The sequence below is a fragment of the Pyxicephalus adspersus genome, chromosome 2 (assembly GCF_032062135.1).
Source record: "Pyxicephalus adspersus chromosome 2, UCB_Pads_2.0, whole genome shotgun sequence".
Taxonomy (NCBI): domain Eukaryota; kingdom Metazoa; phylum Chordata; class Amphibia; order Anura; family Pyxicephalidae; genus Pyxicephalus; species Pyxicephalus adspersus.
Genome location: NC_092859.1, coordinates 24,426,655 through 24,444,118, shown reverse-complemented (window position 1 = coordinate 24,444,118; position 17,464 = coordinate 24,426,655). Strand labels below are relative to the sequence as shown.

The window sequence follows — 17,464 nt, the reverse complement described above, 5'->3', positions numbered from 1 at the left end:
CATAAACGGTAATGAAACCCATATGTGTTTTATATCCATGAGAAATGGTTCTCAGTCTATTGTTTGTTGTATTGTTGTCTCCATAATTCACTGTAACATTTATGTTTTTTACCATCTCTGTACTATTCACTCACTTTGTTTTTTATACTTATATGTACAGCACCACAAAAGATTATAGCCTTCTATAAATCAATAAAAATCTGGCTATGACACTGGTGTTGCAGAGATCTATGGGGTCCATTTATAAAGCAGAAAATCTGACTTTTACTGAAACATTCCCTTGTAAAGAATCTCCAGATTCATGTATTTTCAGTGCTAGTGATTGATTCTCCTCCAGGGAATGTTAATGTTAAAGAACCAGCACCTGCAGATGGGACATTATGAGCAATGAGCGGTACTCATCCATACCATCCATTCTCTATGACAGTGGGCCCCATCCTTTTGGAGCTAGCGCACCACTAAATCTCCAGACTCCGGACCGTGTATGCACAGTGAGCCGTGTGTCACTCAAAGGGAAAGAAACTTTCCCCAGAGTGACATCATGATGTCCAAAGACACAAAACGCTCACCACCCTGAGCCTGCAATTAGTACGGGAGACATGGTCTGCGGCTCTGGCCGGTGTGCTCCCACAAGCAGTTTCCTTCTTCTGACCTGGCTGATGTTGCGCCAGCCAGAGCTGCGGACCACCGCTGGTCTCCGTGCTCTCGCGGCCCACCTGTCAGACTGCTCCTGGGGGTTGGGGACCCATGGTCTAGGAGACTGCCACTGGTAGAAGCCACTTGTAGCATATCCCTCAAGACAGCAGCTTGAGGAGAGACTGCACTGCAACCTCAGTCTGAATAAAGCCTAAAGCATGCGGAAAGCCTAGTGTGCAACCTGCGAATTGTAAATAAACAGAAATAAAAACTATAAATTGCCTTTATTTTATACCAATATTTAAAAGTATGATCCAAATTTTTTGTAAAATTCATTTTTGTCTGGATATTTGGTGGGAAAATTTGTAAAAAACTATATTGTCCACAAAAATAAAGAAACTGTTATCAACTATGCTAAGGAATTTCTTGGTTATAGTTACAAAGCTAAAAAATCATAGTATGTATGCTTTACCTTACAAATCTAAGCTGCATGACAACTGTCTAGGCATGAAAATCTCTAATGTATTTGTATGCAGTTTCATTTTTTAACACAAGATGGCAACATTGTCATAGCAAACATTTAGGCAGCTTTGACTGCTATGTTAGCAATTTGTACTTGATTAACATTTATAAGCACCAACATTTTCTGTAGTGCTGCACATATTATTCTGTGTGGTTTACCTCTTTACATATTTTAATACACCTACTTCGCCATACCATAAAAACCTATTGCTGCGAAAAATGAATACAATTTAATTGGGTTTATTCATGCAAAACTGGCTGCTCAGATTAACATTTATATAACTGACTCATATAACTGTTCACACTGTACTCTCCAGCTCTCCAACATTAACAAAACAAAGTTTTTGTACAAGGTTGGTACTACCTGCTGCTCCTCTGATGGACCCAGGTCCTGCTGCTCATGGAGAACTACCCTAACATTTTCTTTTGTTTTTGACCCAGACAAAGCACAACTCACTTGTTTGACATCTGTTCCGCTCCCACAAACAGATTTTTCCGAATAAGCCCAGCACGGGTACCCAAAAAGGCCACCTCAATCCCATCCTCCTGCCTGCAGCAGAAGAAAAGACATACAATAGTTATCTGAGAATAAACTGAAACAGGTTGAAATCAATCGCCTTTAATGAACAGGCAACAGCTCAAACATGAATGATTATAACTTATTAAACATGTAAATATGTAATGTAATATGTAAACATGTAAATATTTAATGTAATATGTGTAATACACCAATTCACCTCCTCTAATTGATATTGTGCTGCATACCCTGATAAGTATATGGTAAATGAAGAAACAAGAAAAGACAGGGTATTTAAGGTGCACCAATATATTGAAAAACCAATGGTGGATCAAACACATACAATGTTATACTTCACATTGCATACATGTGTCCTGACGCGTTTCGCCTATATTGGCTTCTTTAGGGGACTTGTGAACATCAGAGTGCAAGATTAAAAGTAGGGAGATTCAAAAGGAATGATTGCTGTGAATAAAAAATGAGAAGACATCAGATGCTTGAAAAGCCTTTGAAATGATGTAGAGTATATCCTTGGAACAAGGGTGCCTGATGGTGGTGCTGTTTGTTGGAGATTGGCAGGCCAATATAGGCGAAACGTGTTGGCACAACATCTACCTCTCCTTATACCTTATTTCTGCTCGCTAAGTAGTCATTGTCTATTTTTCGCAACCCCCACTGCATTTTGTACAGTGGGGAAGTAAATTTAGGAATAATTCACACATGTATACAATTGTGAAGTATAACATTGTATGTGTTTGATCCACCATTGGTTTTTCAATATATTGCTGCACCCTATATACCCTGTCTTTTCTTGTTTCTTCATTTACCACCTACTTACTAAACATGACACCATCTACTCATGATACTACAACATGACAGTATCAAAATTAGGAAAACTATGACCATGACACAAAACGGTCAAAGACTTTGAATATGTTTGTGCACCCTAAGCTGGTCAACAGAATGCAGCAGCATGGGGGTAGTCCCCATTATGGATTCCCTCAAGGATTTAGACTCCCCACCTGTATGGACTATGGTAAATTTGGAGATTGGGGGGGGGGGGGGGGCTCTCTAGCCTGGATTCTTTGAAGTAACAGAAACACCTATGAGGTTTTAATATCCCAGTGCCAAAGGGGTTGGGGTGAAGGTGCCATGGCATACATTTGAACTAAGGTCTCTTCAATAACCCCAGGCAACAGGTAACCCCTACCATGATGGGTTTGATGACTAAACAACTACAGTCACCCCTCACTATCCTGAATGAGCTACGTAAACCAGCCAAGATTGGTTTACACCTTTAATGACAATCATTGAGGCCTAGATGCGTTGTATAAATTTAGCAGGGGCGCCATTCACCCCCTTACTGTGCACTGGTTCATTCTTTTTCCCTTCATATTACTGCAGGACTGCAGCAATGTATCAGGTGAGAGAAAGAAGACAAGACGCATGCTGGAAAACACAGAAATCTGACACTACCAGAAGTGTCGGATGCAAAGGAGAGAGGTAGAAAACATGGGCCACAAGGAATGTAATACGTTTTCTACTGCAGACATTCACAGTTGCTTATCATAAAGGAGCAGCAGATCTGCAAAATCATTTTTATTACCCACTTTGACAGATTAAGTGCTAGCTGTGTCCAGTAGGCTTCCAGAGGTGCAGTGACCACGGCATCAAAAAGCACTTCCTTTACCAGCTCCTCATCACCTGTAAAAGCAGAGTGAGTAACTCAAAACCAGACCCCTTTCTTTTCCATTCAAGAAAAAATGTAAAGATTAATGATGATGAGTTGTAATCAAAATACAAGGACTTATAAAGAAGCCATTTATAAAGACAGTTTTATAGATAATATATCATGCGTCCACTTTTCAGACAATCATGCTTGCTACAGCAGGCTAGAAATGAAAAAGGTTTGTTGTGGAAGGCTGCACAGATTCATGGTCCTCAGATAAGCCCAAATTCCCCCTCACCTCACAAAAGAATGCTTTTATTAAAATGTTTGCAACTGCATCTGTGCGTGTCACAATCTAAAGACCAATCAGATCAAACTTTTGTTCACCATTTGCTATCTAGTGCAAGCTCAGGTGTTCTTATTTGCTCCCAATACAAACAGTTCATAAGAGGGCATTTAATATTTTCACAAAGATTACAGCCTGCATCCCTGGACTTCACAAAAAGGTTACAAAGGTTGCAATGTGATATCTGTAGGGGGACTGAAAGGTGTCACTTACACTCCAAGTCGGGGTCCTCCCCCATCAGGAAGCGGGTGACGGCTTGCAGCTGGTTCAGTTTGCGGTGATCAGGGTCAATGTCTGTGATACAGTAAATCCTGGAGGGGAAGATGCAATCACATGACATGGATCCAATAAAAAAGCTGGCAATGCAACATCATATGTTCATATTCAACAAATGTAATAACAATCAGATGGAACTACTGAGAACTATAAAACAGGTATTCTCCTCTTTCTGTGTCAATGTCTGTATTTGTCTGTCATTTGCATCCCCTATTTAATGTACAGCACTGTGTAATATGTTGGCGCTATATAAATCCTGTTTATTAATAATAACAATAATGATAATATACAGGTAAGTGAGGAGAAGATAAAGAACATTGTGAAGAAGAGCCTCTAGCTCCCCTTGCTAGGGAACACTACAAATATGTTATGCATCTACAAGCATCACCCTGTGCAAAATCTCCACTCACCATTCATTGGCCAGGGTCAGGTCAGGGTGGAGAAGATCATGAAGTCCTGAAAAAAAAGTGGTGAGATGCAGAGAAAAAAAAAATACAAAATAACATTTTTTTCTGTAAAGTAACAATATTTACTGAGCTCTTTTCAGTTATTTGGGCCTTGTTTTTACTTTCCTTCAAGTCTTTTTTTCCTGGTATTATCCGGTCTTTAAATATGTTGCTGTGTAGGGCCACAAAGCAACAAAATTCCACTCCCACCACATTGGCACCAATGCCAAACACAGAAGTGTTATGGCAGCCACAGAGCAAATGATCCATCCAGTCTGCTCTTCCTCTCATTTCTGCACTGCAATATGTTGAATAAACTGGCTAACACTAATTCATGCACAAAAATGTGCATGTAGTTCAACAGTCCCAAGGCAAACAAATCATTATCTGCTACCTTTAAAGGAATTCTGTTCTAAAGTACTTTTTTGGTTAAATAATAGTTTTGAACTTTCTTTTCTCTAGTATATCTATAATAAAGTTGTAGTACTCTCTGTAGTCTCTTCATAAATTTTATGTCTCCGATCTTGCACCTAGGGATTTAATATCTTTTTGTAAGTGAGGTTTTTAGAACTATACACAATGAGGTCAAACCAAAGTCCTAAATAGAGGACTCAGGACCTCTTCTTTTTGCTGGTGATCCCTTGTTGGAATATTTACGTTTATACAGACATAGGTGCAATATCTTTTTCCATATATTATGCTGTGATTAGTGATTCTCTCACTAGGTGGTAGTCTTGCATTTAATACTTGTATAATGTATGCATTTCAATATTGCACTCCTGGTGGAACTACAAGTCTTTGATGCAAATTTTATATTGTGTTCCAGCTGCTAACAATAAAACCTAAAGAGCTCATCAATATGTACAGCAACCCCAGTACGGGTCCTATTTGCAACAGGTTTCTAGCATCCCTCCAGTGATGCAATCACTCCAGGGACAACACATGGTTCAGCAGAGAATCGTGATACAGTAAGGGATCACCACATGTCCAAGATGTTCACAGGTCGTAGCAACTATTCCTGCTTTGCAACAAATATTCCCATGTGAAAATCTATACTCATAGTAAGTCTACGTTCATCAGTTCCTGAGATATGGAGTAGTACCTGGCTGCCAAAAACAGAAAAGCTAAGGCTGGGGAAGAGAACCAGAAACACATCCAAGGTAACTATGTGATGGATTTAGGGAGTGACTTGTGAAGGTAAATCCACAATTGGCTAAGACTGTTTAACATCTAATAAACAGGTTTAAACATTCAGAAGTATATAAAATAAAACAATATCATGATCTTCTGTTGGACTTCTTACCTTCCTCCAATGACGTGTTTCCAATAAGGATGTACTCCCCATGTCCTCGAGTCAGAACAACACCGAGACTGTAAAGTGAACAGATCCAAAACTTACTTTTTTATCTCTTTCATATACATTGGCTGAAAGGAGACATTTCTAAATTTGAAGAGCTCACAAATGCCCGCTCACATCTACTCACCTGAAAGGAGTGTCACTAATGTCTGTGTAGAAGTAATCGCAGGTCATAAACAGAACACGCTTCTGTAAATAAAAGTAAAAGCAAAGAAGCATTTAATAAAGAAGTAGGACAATTGCTGCAAAAAACATTTCCCTCTGTGCCCTTTGATAAGTGGGGTCATGGCTCGTATACAATCCTTCATTCTAACCAAAAACCAAGCAAAAAAAGTGTTTGGATCCACTTACCCCCTTATCAACGGTGACTTTAACATCCATTGCTAGCGTTCCCGTTTCTCCATTTATCATGGCTGTTCTCAGCTGTGTGCACAACATAACTAATATTAATACATCATCAGTTCTATCAGCTTTATTCCCTTTACAAATGATAGAATAACAAAGACATACCTGCTCTGAAATTCAGTGTGCTCCAAATAACCTGTTCGGGCTGACAGCAAAATGAGCCGGATTTATTAAAGCTCTGGAGAAGATACATGGTTTTCAGTCAAGCTGGATGATCCAGCAAACCAGGAATGGATCTGGTCCAGGACTCAAAACATTTGCTAGCAAATAGCAAATGACTGAAAACATCCATTCCAGGATTACTAGATCACCCAGGTTCACTGGTGAAAGTGTATCCTCCTCTCCAGCCTTGGAATGCTTTAATAAATCAGGCCCAATGTCTCTGCTGCATTACATAGGAAAACCAAACTCATGTTGTCAGCCCAGCCTGCTTACTTATGTTTGCCTATCTTTAAAAGCTTTTGTTGATTTTTTTTTTTAGCAAAACAATGCTGCAGTCCTCCCTCCCAACAACCTGCCCACACCGTGTGTATAATATAAGGGGTTTTTGGGACTCTTGGGAGACATAGTTCTGGGGGTGTGCCTACATCTAAACGATCTGAGCTATGAGCTACCACTTTACAGTTTGATAAAAGTCTGATAATAATGTCACAAACAGCTAATATAAATAAAAGCTAATGAGGACCAAATAAAATAAAACAGTGCTGGTGACTTGACCTAGAGTACAGAACGAAGCACAGAACTAAAGGTGCGTACACACTTCCAATTTTTATCGTTCCAATCGAACGACGAACGATCGATTGGGCAAAAAATCGTTCGTAAAAAAGTAACCAACGACGCCGACGAACGAGGAAAGTCGCTGGAAACGAACGACCGGACCGACGGATCGGATTGGACGACGATCGTTGAACATCGTTCGTGTGTACGGTCGTTCGTTGATCGTCCATGTTCAGAGCATGCGTGATGAACGAACGTCCGTTCACTTTCCTGTCGTGCACATAGTTCCTCTATCGCTCAAACGATCGTATCTATTGTGTGTACAATATCTACGAACGATCGTGTCGTTAACTCTGTGTGCAGGATCGGTGCTATACGATCGTTCATATATATCGTGCATGAACGTTCGTCGTTCGTTTTCCAACGATAATAATTGGAAGTGTGTATGTAGCTTAAGGCTAGGTACACACATGCAATTGTTCTCGTCTGATAATCAGCTCAGGGCTGATATCGGACGAGAATCTGGCATGTGTACAGCGCTCATCGTCCATTGTCCGAACGACCATCCTGGTGGATCCACTGACGATGGACGACGAACGATCGTAATGGAAGTGAAGGGGAGGGAGCACAGCGGGGTGCCGCATCGTCCTTCTCCCCCTCCCCTTTCCATAGAGCAGAATGGTGGTGTATGTACAGCGCTCGTTCATGCATTGTGCAGTCCTTAGTCGCTGGAAAGGATCGTGAAAGATCCTTACTAATGATAATTATTGCACATGTGTACATAGCCTAAGAGTGCAAGAAATAATAAATCTCCACTGATCATTCAGCCCGTTTCCATCCCACAATGTAAGACTGTTGTTTCAATGCTAAAATTACTAATTTCCTTTAAGGGTTTTTTAGGAAAGTCTGTGCCAAGGCATACAACACCGGCTTTCTTCATTGCTTCATTCACATGTAACTTAGGCTGGCTTTAGTTGCCCTTAAATGTAATCATTTTAATTGCAAACTTTGTGCTTTGTATTACTCACAATTTCATCCCGGTCCTCCCACTCCACCTCCGACAGATCCACACTATTGTAGTTTGGCTTTGGCCTCAGTTTTTTGCCTTCCTTATACTAGAAGATAAGATTTACATTGGTGATTATTAGTGGTGAGATCTATCATTCTAGAACATGTCCAGGAAAGATATTAAAAGCAGCAATGAGTTACTAATGTTATGCAGAATACTATACAACTGTTTACAAAGTTTGCTCAGTGTTAGCCCTGTGATTAAAGAAGCTGATTATTTTGGTACTATAGTATAGCACAGTGAGGATCTGGTGTGATGAATTTGGAGCTAAATCTCTAAAAGTTGGAAGGTGCTGAGGTCACATGACCAGTTTACCCTTTTACAGACATTTGACGAACGCTGGAAGCAATTTTTCATCATCTTTTCTATTGACGGATAAAATAACTAACACTGTGCCATTCTGTTCTATAGGGAGGGAAGGGGAGAAAACAAGTGAGCATCTGCTGTGCTCTCCTCCATAGAAATGCACAGCGGTCTTTCCCGATCAGTTGTTCATCAATATGCAATGGCAATGAAAGATATCATAAGATAATTGTACACATGTCAGATTTTCACCCGAGATAAACTGTCGTGTTATTATTTAATATGTGTACCTAGCTTTGGAGCCAATGCAGAGAGCTGGTTGTGTTTTGTTAAGGTGTGATCATTAGGAGACAATAGGGCTGGTGTACAAGTTTAGGTTGCTCAATTACCTTCATTAAAGTGAACTATAACATTCTGCAAGGGACTCACCTAACTTACTGAATCAAGTGAAAAGACAATCACATGATTTTCTGCTTCCACCTGGTAGGATACTTGGAGTTAGCGGAATTTCACATCATTCACCAAGCTAAGTGAATGATCCCTGGCAGTGAAAATTCACTGTGCCACCCACCAAAACTCCTATAGTAAACCAAACCACAATGTAATATATACTGACAGTGGAATTGTGCTAAAAAAAAAAAAAATTGCAAAGTTTGTTGGATACAAAAACCTAAATTAAAAAAGCAGCTACAGTGGCTTCAGAAAGTATTCAGCCCCCCTTCAATTTTGGTATGTTGCAGCTTAATGAAACAATTGTTTAAATTATATTTTCTTCTCAATAATATACACCCAGTACCCCATAATGGCAAAGTGAAAATAGAATTTTAGACAATTTTGTAAATGTATTAAAAAGAAAAAAAAACAGAAATATGACATTTATATAAGTATTGAAACCCGTTACTTAGTACTGAGTTGAAGTACCATTGGCAGGAATTACTTACTTTTGGGAATGCTACAACATGAAGCCACTACATATTTATTATACACATATTTTATATTATATAACATATTTTATATTATATACACATATTGTATATACATACAAATACTCACCAAAGGGCGTAAATCTGGGTGTGACAGTATGTAGCCATTGTTCGTGTTAAGGAAGGCATAACCATGGACGCCAAGCTGAGAAAAACAAATTAAAAACAAGACCACTAAAATAAAAGTTTCATCACCCAGAAATATTTCCTTATTAATGAAACCAAGGCAGAGGTGATCAGAGAACTTCCATTTTATCAATATGAAATGCACCTATTAAATGAACAAACTTGTAAATGCTTATGTAATAATAACATAATCTTTAAAGCTTGTTTAATTGTAACAAAATTATTAAAGTTAGTTTAATTACTACGAAATAATTGAAGCTTAATAAGGTATTGCACATTTTAGTGTGATATTTGTTTCTGCTTAAAATAGGTTTTTTCTGCGGACCATCAACATTTTCTCACAGACCACCGGTTGGCGACCACTGATGTAGACAATGATTGATCCATGGAAATTCAGCTTTCAGGGGTTTGCTCACCTTATACCTGGGGGCCAACTTCAACAGTTCCCGCAGAGGAACATCAGATCCAACAACCCCCAAAAGGATCCCCTCTGATCTCTGTAAAGATAAGAAACCCCTGATAATTCAATAGGTAATATTACATAATTAACAGCTTTTAAATATGGTAACAGCAATATCATACCAGAGTCAACATTTATTACAGCAAAATCCTGTATGATTATGTTTTGGGATGCTTATAAACTTTAATGATACTTATTATTTATTGGCTCAAAGAAAAAAAAGCACAACCAAAAATAGTTTCTCCATTTTAGTGCTTTTATTATTCCATGTGTTTTTTGCTATTAATCTTTTGTCATTATATATAATCGAATCTGGCTCAGTGCATTGCATAAAACCACCAGGTACAGCTGGGGTGTCAAACTCAAATACACAGAGGGCCGAAATTAAAAATTTAGACCAAGTCAGGGGCCAAACTTGAAATTTATTGAAAAAATTGATGAAGTTAACTACTTTATCCATACCTAACAAAAACAAACCCCTCTACACACACTTTATGGTTGAAAAGACTAATTTCTATCTATCTATGCAGCCTGTGTGTTGTTCATCCTCTCACATCACAAGTTTGTCTGACACTAAATATTATGCTATACAGTCTCCAATGGATTGAAACAAACACAATGCCCCTGGTAGTCAGGCACCATGTGATCATTGCCTAGGCTTTGTGTCACATGATGGTTGTACAGGAATAATGTCTATGTTTTGTATGTATTAAAAATCAGGAGTGTGATGATTGGTTCAGAGACAAATAAGCAGACAAGTGGCACAGAATGATACAATGCTACAACGTAAAATTGTAATGTCACCTTCAACCACATCCTGGCAAAGCAATGAAGCAGTTGTGTGTAAATCACAAAACTGGTTCAATAAAGTTACAAACTTTTTGACATGTAAAAACCACTGAAACCGCTAAAAGAGTTTTAGTTTGGACATTTATTTTCAGTACAGGTTAGTCAGTGATTGGGTGCTTGATTTTTAATACAGCCTTTTTGCATCTAGTTCAACGTGCCCAATGTCCCATGTCCACACAGTGACTTACAGTTTCATTCTTCTTGCTGAAAACCGGCATGGCTACCGTGGTCATGAGCAGCAGACTCTGGGCCTGAGAGGCAAAGAGCTGGAAGGAGAAAGAAACTCATTATCTTTTATTCAAATATAGGACAATATTATGCGATTGGCTCTGGAGTCACAATGTTTATTTTTAATGACATGCCACATGCCCTTAAACTTTATGTGGCTACTACAAGTGTCAAATTCATAGCAGTGATCCCTCTCCGTGCATGCCATAGCCCTCTCATCATATGGGAGTGTCTAATTACCTTCTGTGCTGACCCAGCTCCACTGCCTATGTTCACTTCCCTACATAACATTTTATGTAGCTGTTGGTTGGGGAAGGAGCAAAGTGAATGAAGTATAGAACGGATTGATCGACAGATCTGGGACTAAAGGAGCTGGCTGACATCACATGCAAGATGGTGGTGTCCAGCAGCAATGTTTATACAAGGGGGAGGCGGTAATATTTATATATTATGGATAAAATACTTTAAATGTACATATAATTATATGGTAAATTGTTTTGTTAAAATTTAATATAAATCCATGGATATATACTTAATTCAGTTTATGTGCTTAGTTAGCAACAACATCATCCATAGCCTGCATAGAGGGTAGGGCTGTGTATAAGCCCCTGGAGGTTCACCCGACACAGACTGCTTACTGAACATCACAAGGGGCGGAGAGAAGACCAGTCCTTATAAAAGGAAAGGAGGGCAAGGACAGGTCTGTATAAATGCAAACTCCTTCACAGAGGCAAATGTACAGGATTAGGTAAAATGATACAAAAATCTGCAATAAATATAGCATGAACACCAAGATTGCAGTAAGAGTACAAATGGTGCCGGTGTTCAGAAAAAATTGTCATAAAACACAATAGTCTGTTACAAGTGCTTTTTGTATAACTAATAAAAGTTATTTTTATTTTATATCCATTCAGGATTGGACTGGAGTTATACATTTCCCCTCTGTTTAGAGGATTGGTATGTGAAAAGGCAGCGGACGGAGCGTTGTTGAGAGCTCGTGTTGTTGACATGAACCCACAATAAAGCAATTTACCAACCTGTTGCTGGGCAGAGCTATAAATGACTTTTTTAAGCTCCTGGCAACTATCAGAGCTAACAATGTGACCTTGTTTGTACCGTACCCATCCACACTGACCCATCGTGTTCTGCTCCTCCATTAGGAATAAATTGTCCTTATGACAGATGGGAAAAGGTCATTAACATCTGCTGCTGTGCAGGGGGAGAACACCTGGCATGTCTAGGGCAAATGTTTGACAAAACAAATCATACCTCTAAATTGGGGTTTCCAGAAAGTGAGGAAAGAGAATACACAAACAGAAGACAGATAGATGGCATGGAAGGGAGAAAGAGAGAGGGAGAGAGCGCAGATAGCAGGGAGAATACGCGTGAAGTGTGGAGAAGAGTGAGAAGGAATATAAAGTGGGGAATAGGGAGTAGAGGAAAGAAGAGACCAGGTGAGGAATGGGGAGGAGAGAAAGAGGGAGGAAAGGTAAAGGGAAAGAGTAAAAGAGATGAAAGATGAAGGGAATTAAGTAAAAAGGAAGTGGAAAGAAATAAAACAGCACAGGGGAGAAAAGAATACAAGGAGGAAGGAGAGAAAAGGAAGGGTAGAAGAATGAGAACGGGGACATGGGAAAAAAAGGACAGATGGGGGGAAATACAGGGTAAAAATATTGGAAAAAAGAGAAGAGAGGACATGAAGAGGAGAGCAAAAAAAGAAAAATCAGGAGAAGTGGAAAAAGAAAACATAAGAAGATAAAAGCAGGAAAAAAGGAAGAGAGAAGGGGAGAAAAAAAGAAAGGGAGAAGAGTGGAAAGCAAAAGAGATGAAGAGGAAAGAGTGGAAGAGAAGAGGTAAAAAGAGGAGAAAGAAGGTGAAGAAGAAAGAGAACAAAAGTAGTATAAGTGGAATAGAAAAGAGGAGTAAAAACCCTACATTTTGATATTTTCCTTTCTCCTGAGTTTCCTATAATTATACCTATTACCAGTAGAACTTCATGAAAACATTGATACACGTGTTGATCAGGCAGCATGCAGCAAATATGACGAGTGATTAACAGTGCATTCCTACCACACCACAATATTCAAACAAGATTTACATATCACTGTGCACAACACAAACACTTTCACAAAAACCAAACTACATCCAATGCGACATGACAGGGCCACAAAGCCGATAACACCGGTTACCTCTTCAGATTGTGGCAGCTGTTTGAACAGACGGATGGAGGAAGGGGTGAGGATGGACGTGGACCGGGATAAAAAAAATTGGATGAAATATGAATTGAGACATATGAAGGTGAAATGTGAAACTTTGCAGACACAAGTTAGGAATTTGCATTATAACCATGCCAGAGGGTAAAATAGAACCCCAAAGCTTATTCTGTAACTGAAACTGCTATCTGAGGCTTAGTTATTTGTTATTTTCTTTTTTATGAAAAGGCTAGAACATCATTTCTTGTTTGGTGAAAACATTGCCACCAGGACAGGGACTGAAGGTAAATTTCTTTAAAGGACCAGATGGCAATAATAAACAGACAGAAGTTAATATTCATTCTCACTCTGTCTAATGGGAAAAAATAAAATTGACATGAAAACAAAGGGTAGAAATGTTCCGAGCTTGTACAGGTACTGAACTGACTAGCTGAATATTGGCTAAAAAGGGAAAACACCATATAGGAAATTTGCATTCTCATTATGAAATGGCTGCTTCCATCTCATATAGGTCAACTAGAAAGTTCACTTAGTTTTCCAATGCCCTGGCAAATTTCAATGTGGCTCTGGGAAAAGTTAAGCAGGTTTTATGAGCTAAATCTCCATAACTTCATTGGATAAAAGTGCAAAAAGGAGGGGATGGTATGGCTGACACCAGGATGAGAGATACAAAACGGCTGACAATAACATCGGGGAGGCATTACCTGGTCAGAAAATGTAAAACGTGAGAATAAATGAAGTGACATTTAACAAACATATGTATAATTATGGCATAAGAGTGATTTAGATTTGTGAACAAGGACAAACCCAAAGGCATGACAGGAATTACTCAAAGCCTTTAACAGAACAAAATTCCTATTTGATGTCAGTCCACAATTTAGGATTATACAAAGTGGCCTGTCTTTAAAACTACGTTCCTACTCTACAGCCTATTCATTAAATATATTGCCTTAACCAACCAAGTTTTGTAAATGTTTGGTTCTTCCATTTGCCTAAAACTGCAGCTAAATAAACAACGGACTGCATAGAAATGCACCAAAAATGGCATACGTCTTTTTTCTGGCAAGCAACAGAAATGTTTTACAATAGGAGTTATTCTTTTATATAGCATGCATTTCTTTTAATATCTACAAGCTTCAACTAAAATTCTAATAAAACTTATCAATGGGCTCTTTCTGCTCTGTAGGCCACTTGTCGGTGTTAAGGAGTCACTCCAGCTTTGCCTTGCTTTTGGTTAGCCACTCACCGCGCTGTCCATGTAGGCCTCGGTCCATATGATATCATGGTCATGATTTATCACCATAGGCCGACTCAGCACATGCAGATACTCCATCACATTTTCCTGGACATCCGCAAGAGTGGAGATTTGGGTGTAATAACCTGTAGGGTGGATGGTGACAAAAGGACAGTGTAACCAGACAAGGGTATGATGAGGAGGACTTGAAGGAATCACATAACATTCACAAAACTAGTATCTGTCTGATATTTTACTTAGCAAATAGAGATGAAGCAAATAGAGAAATAGGAAACACTGCTGGGAATAAAATGCCAGAATGTTGAAGAATATCTAAAAAATTCAATTGACCATAAAGTACCTGTAAAATTTGATTCATGGGCTTTAGTTTTGATCCTAACATTTATTTTGTGTGTGTGACTGTCCCGATATATGATGTTGCAGATGCTGGGATCTTCAATTTTTGGTCCCTGAACCTGTAGAAGTGCAGCCAGTTTGCTCTCTCCTTTTAACAGAGTTCTATCTGTGAACCGACTGCAACCACACAACTTTATGACAATGGGGATAAAGATGAATAGCACAGAATCAAGCAATCAGAAGAACTAGTCTGACCCAATACCATAAGCCAGATAAATCTCTCTGTGACTTAAAGTTCAAGGAGAATTAGGAGATCACAGATTGATTTTACTGGTGTTGTTCCGTATTTGGAGTTTATTTGAAGTTTTTCCCTATTTTTTATTTGGATCACAACAATCAATTGGATCAATTATGCAGCTAACAGATCTAAAGAAAAAAAAAATAACCCTCTACTCACAAACTGCCAACTGTTCTGCTTTTTTTAAATTCACAAAAAAGTTAATGAAAATGTTATATACTTGTTTTGGCTGCAGAAATTTAGAACCAATGCTTTAGGATTGTACCTTAGCTGGTCACATGAGCAAATATGTCCATTTTTGCCCAATTCATAAAGATTAGGACCATGGTGTGTAGTCGACAAAGCTGAGCAGGAATCTTTCTGCTGAATGAAGCAGGAAAAATTTTGAGATTGGAGGAAAACATGCTTATGTGACATCAAACTCACATGACCAGGCTCTCCACCAATCACTGATCTATTTATGCTTCATTTAGCATAAAGAGCTACGCGGGACCGTCATTTTTTTTCTCATTAAAGTCTGCACAGTCCTGAATTTGGAGCACTGATGTGCACATCTGTAAAACACAATGTAAAGCTTTATGAAGCAGCTGTTTTATTGATGTGTCTGTATTTACCAATGCCTCAGTATTATATTACTATTATATATTATATATGATTATCATTATATTATATATTAGTATTGGTAAATTATAGAGGAAGGGGGATACATTTAGGCATTTTGATCACATATGACACACAAAAAGTGCTAATGTCACATACCTTTATTGCTACATGCAATCCATTTTACATTCTGTGCAAATGTCACCTCTCTCCCAATTAGGTACGTGAACATCCGGACCTAGAATTATTAAGGGTTATTTCAACTGATAGCAAGTTATAATATAGAATTATTATTATTAGAGGTAGGGGTTTACAAAGCTGGTTAGCAAGCTTCAATGTTGCAGAACAACCCTTTTACAAACATATTTTGGTTTATTTAGCCAAAATGTATTGTTCAGATTTGGGTACTGCCATGGGATCTGCCAACATCCCAGATAATGCATGTACTTAAAAAGTAATAAGATTTCAGTGCACTGACTCTTGTCAAGCAATTTATTTTGCAAATCTCCTGGATTGCAGCTGTCATTAGGATGTGCAATAAAAAGGGTCAGAGATATCTAATATTGGTACTTACTCTTTTCTCCGGCCAGTTGTACTTCTCAAAGACAGGCTCATAGTCTTCCACGGCTCCATCTGTTATAAGCATGATTGCCTGGTTACACAGGCCTCCCTGACGGGCTTCTTGAAACTGAAAGTTCAAAAACATCAACATAAAAAAAGAACTAAAGGAGACATTAAACATAAAGAATATGCACATGGAAAGTTTATTTTAAACTAGGCTGCTGCCTTCTTTTCTCGAGCGGCTTGGATGAAGGATGCAATCATTTAAACCTACGTATTTTTGAAAGCCTTACATAAAATTCAGATTGACATATTTAATAAGCAGTAATTAAAAAGCAATGAGAACATGTAAATTGCAGAAGCCTAATTATAGGTCGCTATATTCATTGGGCAATTATTGAAAGGCATAACAAGGTCATTAATCTCAGACTTATTAGCAGCACCAAAGCAGACCTTTCCCTTTTTTTCCTGTATAGAAAACAAGCTAAGAAAATCAAAATCTGTGTAATTGCCAAAAGATGTGTTATTCTGTTCAGCCAGCCATATGATCCAAGACAAACACAACATGGGGGAATTGGTAACCAATATTGTTGAACGGGGAAAACTTGGGATCACCAATCTACCTATCACATTTTCGGCTATAAAGAAGCATCCCATCACTGACCAAAATCTTTCTGCCTTATGATCGCTCTTCTTATCACCAAACTAACAGTGTAAGATTGACAGTCCATCTGCCCAGGGAATTGCAGGCAGCTAATAAGAGAATGTATTTAGGTAATGCAGCTGTAATTTTTTTAATTACTATAGAAATGGAAGAATTATTGCAATAATCTGGTTCAAGTTTGACATTAAGAATATAGATTAAAAATGCACCCATGTTGACAAACTAAATAATGAATGAAACCAGGCAACCTATGAGGGAGTTGTACCTCTTTCAGGATTTTAAATGCTTCAATAAGAGCCTTGTTGACAGTGCCTACTCCTTTTGCCTGCAGCTCCTCCACCAACTGCTTGAAATGCTGGAAGAAAGGAAGAAAAGGAAGGAAGGAAGGCAAGATGTGAACATGATTTGGCAAAGAAAAGTATTTAATATTCAGCAACAGTGCAAAAAAGAAAAATTGGATTTTTGTTTAAATCAGCACATTTCCATGAAACTCAGTCATATATATTTGGAATTAGGGTGAACAAATAAAAAATACCTGATAATCTGCCTGAAAACCAGTGACCTGCTAACTTCCTGCTTGGGTTGACAACATGATGCCTTTGGTGTACTAAAATCTGAAACAATGTTG

At 38.5% G+C, this 17,464-nt stretch overlaps 1 protein-coding gene across 5 annotated transcripts in view; it reads right to left on the bottom strand.

Moving 5' to 3' along the window:
* CACNA2D4 (calcium voltage-gated channel auxiliary subunit alpha2delta 4) overlaps window positions 1-17,464 on the bottom strand; it is a 114,530-nt gene that overhangs the window by 74,108 nt on the left and 22,958 nt on the right. For 3 of the 5 annotated variants that reach the window (XM_072400040.1, XM_072400038.1, XM_072400041.1), the window contains exons 10-25: window positions 17,102-17,191; window positions 16,186-16,299; window positions 15,771-15,849; window positions 14,369-14,502; window positions 13,099-13,116; window positions 10,870-10,947; window positions 9,789-9,869; window positions 9,317-9,391; window positions 7,920-8,006; window positions 6,121-6,192; window positions 5,897-5,958; window positions 5,716-5,783; window positions 4,377-4,422; window positions 3,904-4,001; window positions 3,286-3,379; window positions 1,616-1,708 (exon numbers count right to left, since the gene is read on the bottom strand). In XM_072400040.1, the coding sequence (XP_072256141.1) occupies window positions 1,616-1,708; window positions 3,286-3,379; window positions 3,904-4,001; window positions 4,377-4,422; window positions 5,716-5,783; window positions 5,897-5,958; window positions 6,121-6,192; window positions 7,920-8,006; window positions 9,317-9,391; window positions 9,789-9,869; window positions 10,870-10,947; window positions 13,099-13,116; window positions 14,369-14,502; window positions 15,771-15,849; window positions 16,186-16,299; window positions 17,102-17,191 (1,289 nt within the window). The remainder of the gene's footprint in view (window positions 1-1,615; window positions 1,709-3,285; window positions 3,380-3,903; window positions 4,002-4,376; window positions 4,423-5,715; window positions 5,784-5,896; window positions 5,959-6,120; window positions 6,193-7,919; window positions 8,007-9,316; window positions 9,392-9,788; window positions 9,870-10,869; window positions 10,948-13,098; window positions 13,117-14,368; window positions 14,503-15,770; window positions 15,850-16,185; window positions 16,300-17,101; window positions 17,192-17,464) is intronic. The other 2 variants (XM_072400039.1, XM_072400042.1) reach the window with 1 other exon arrangement.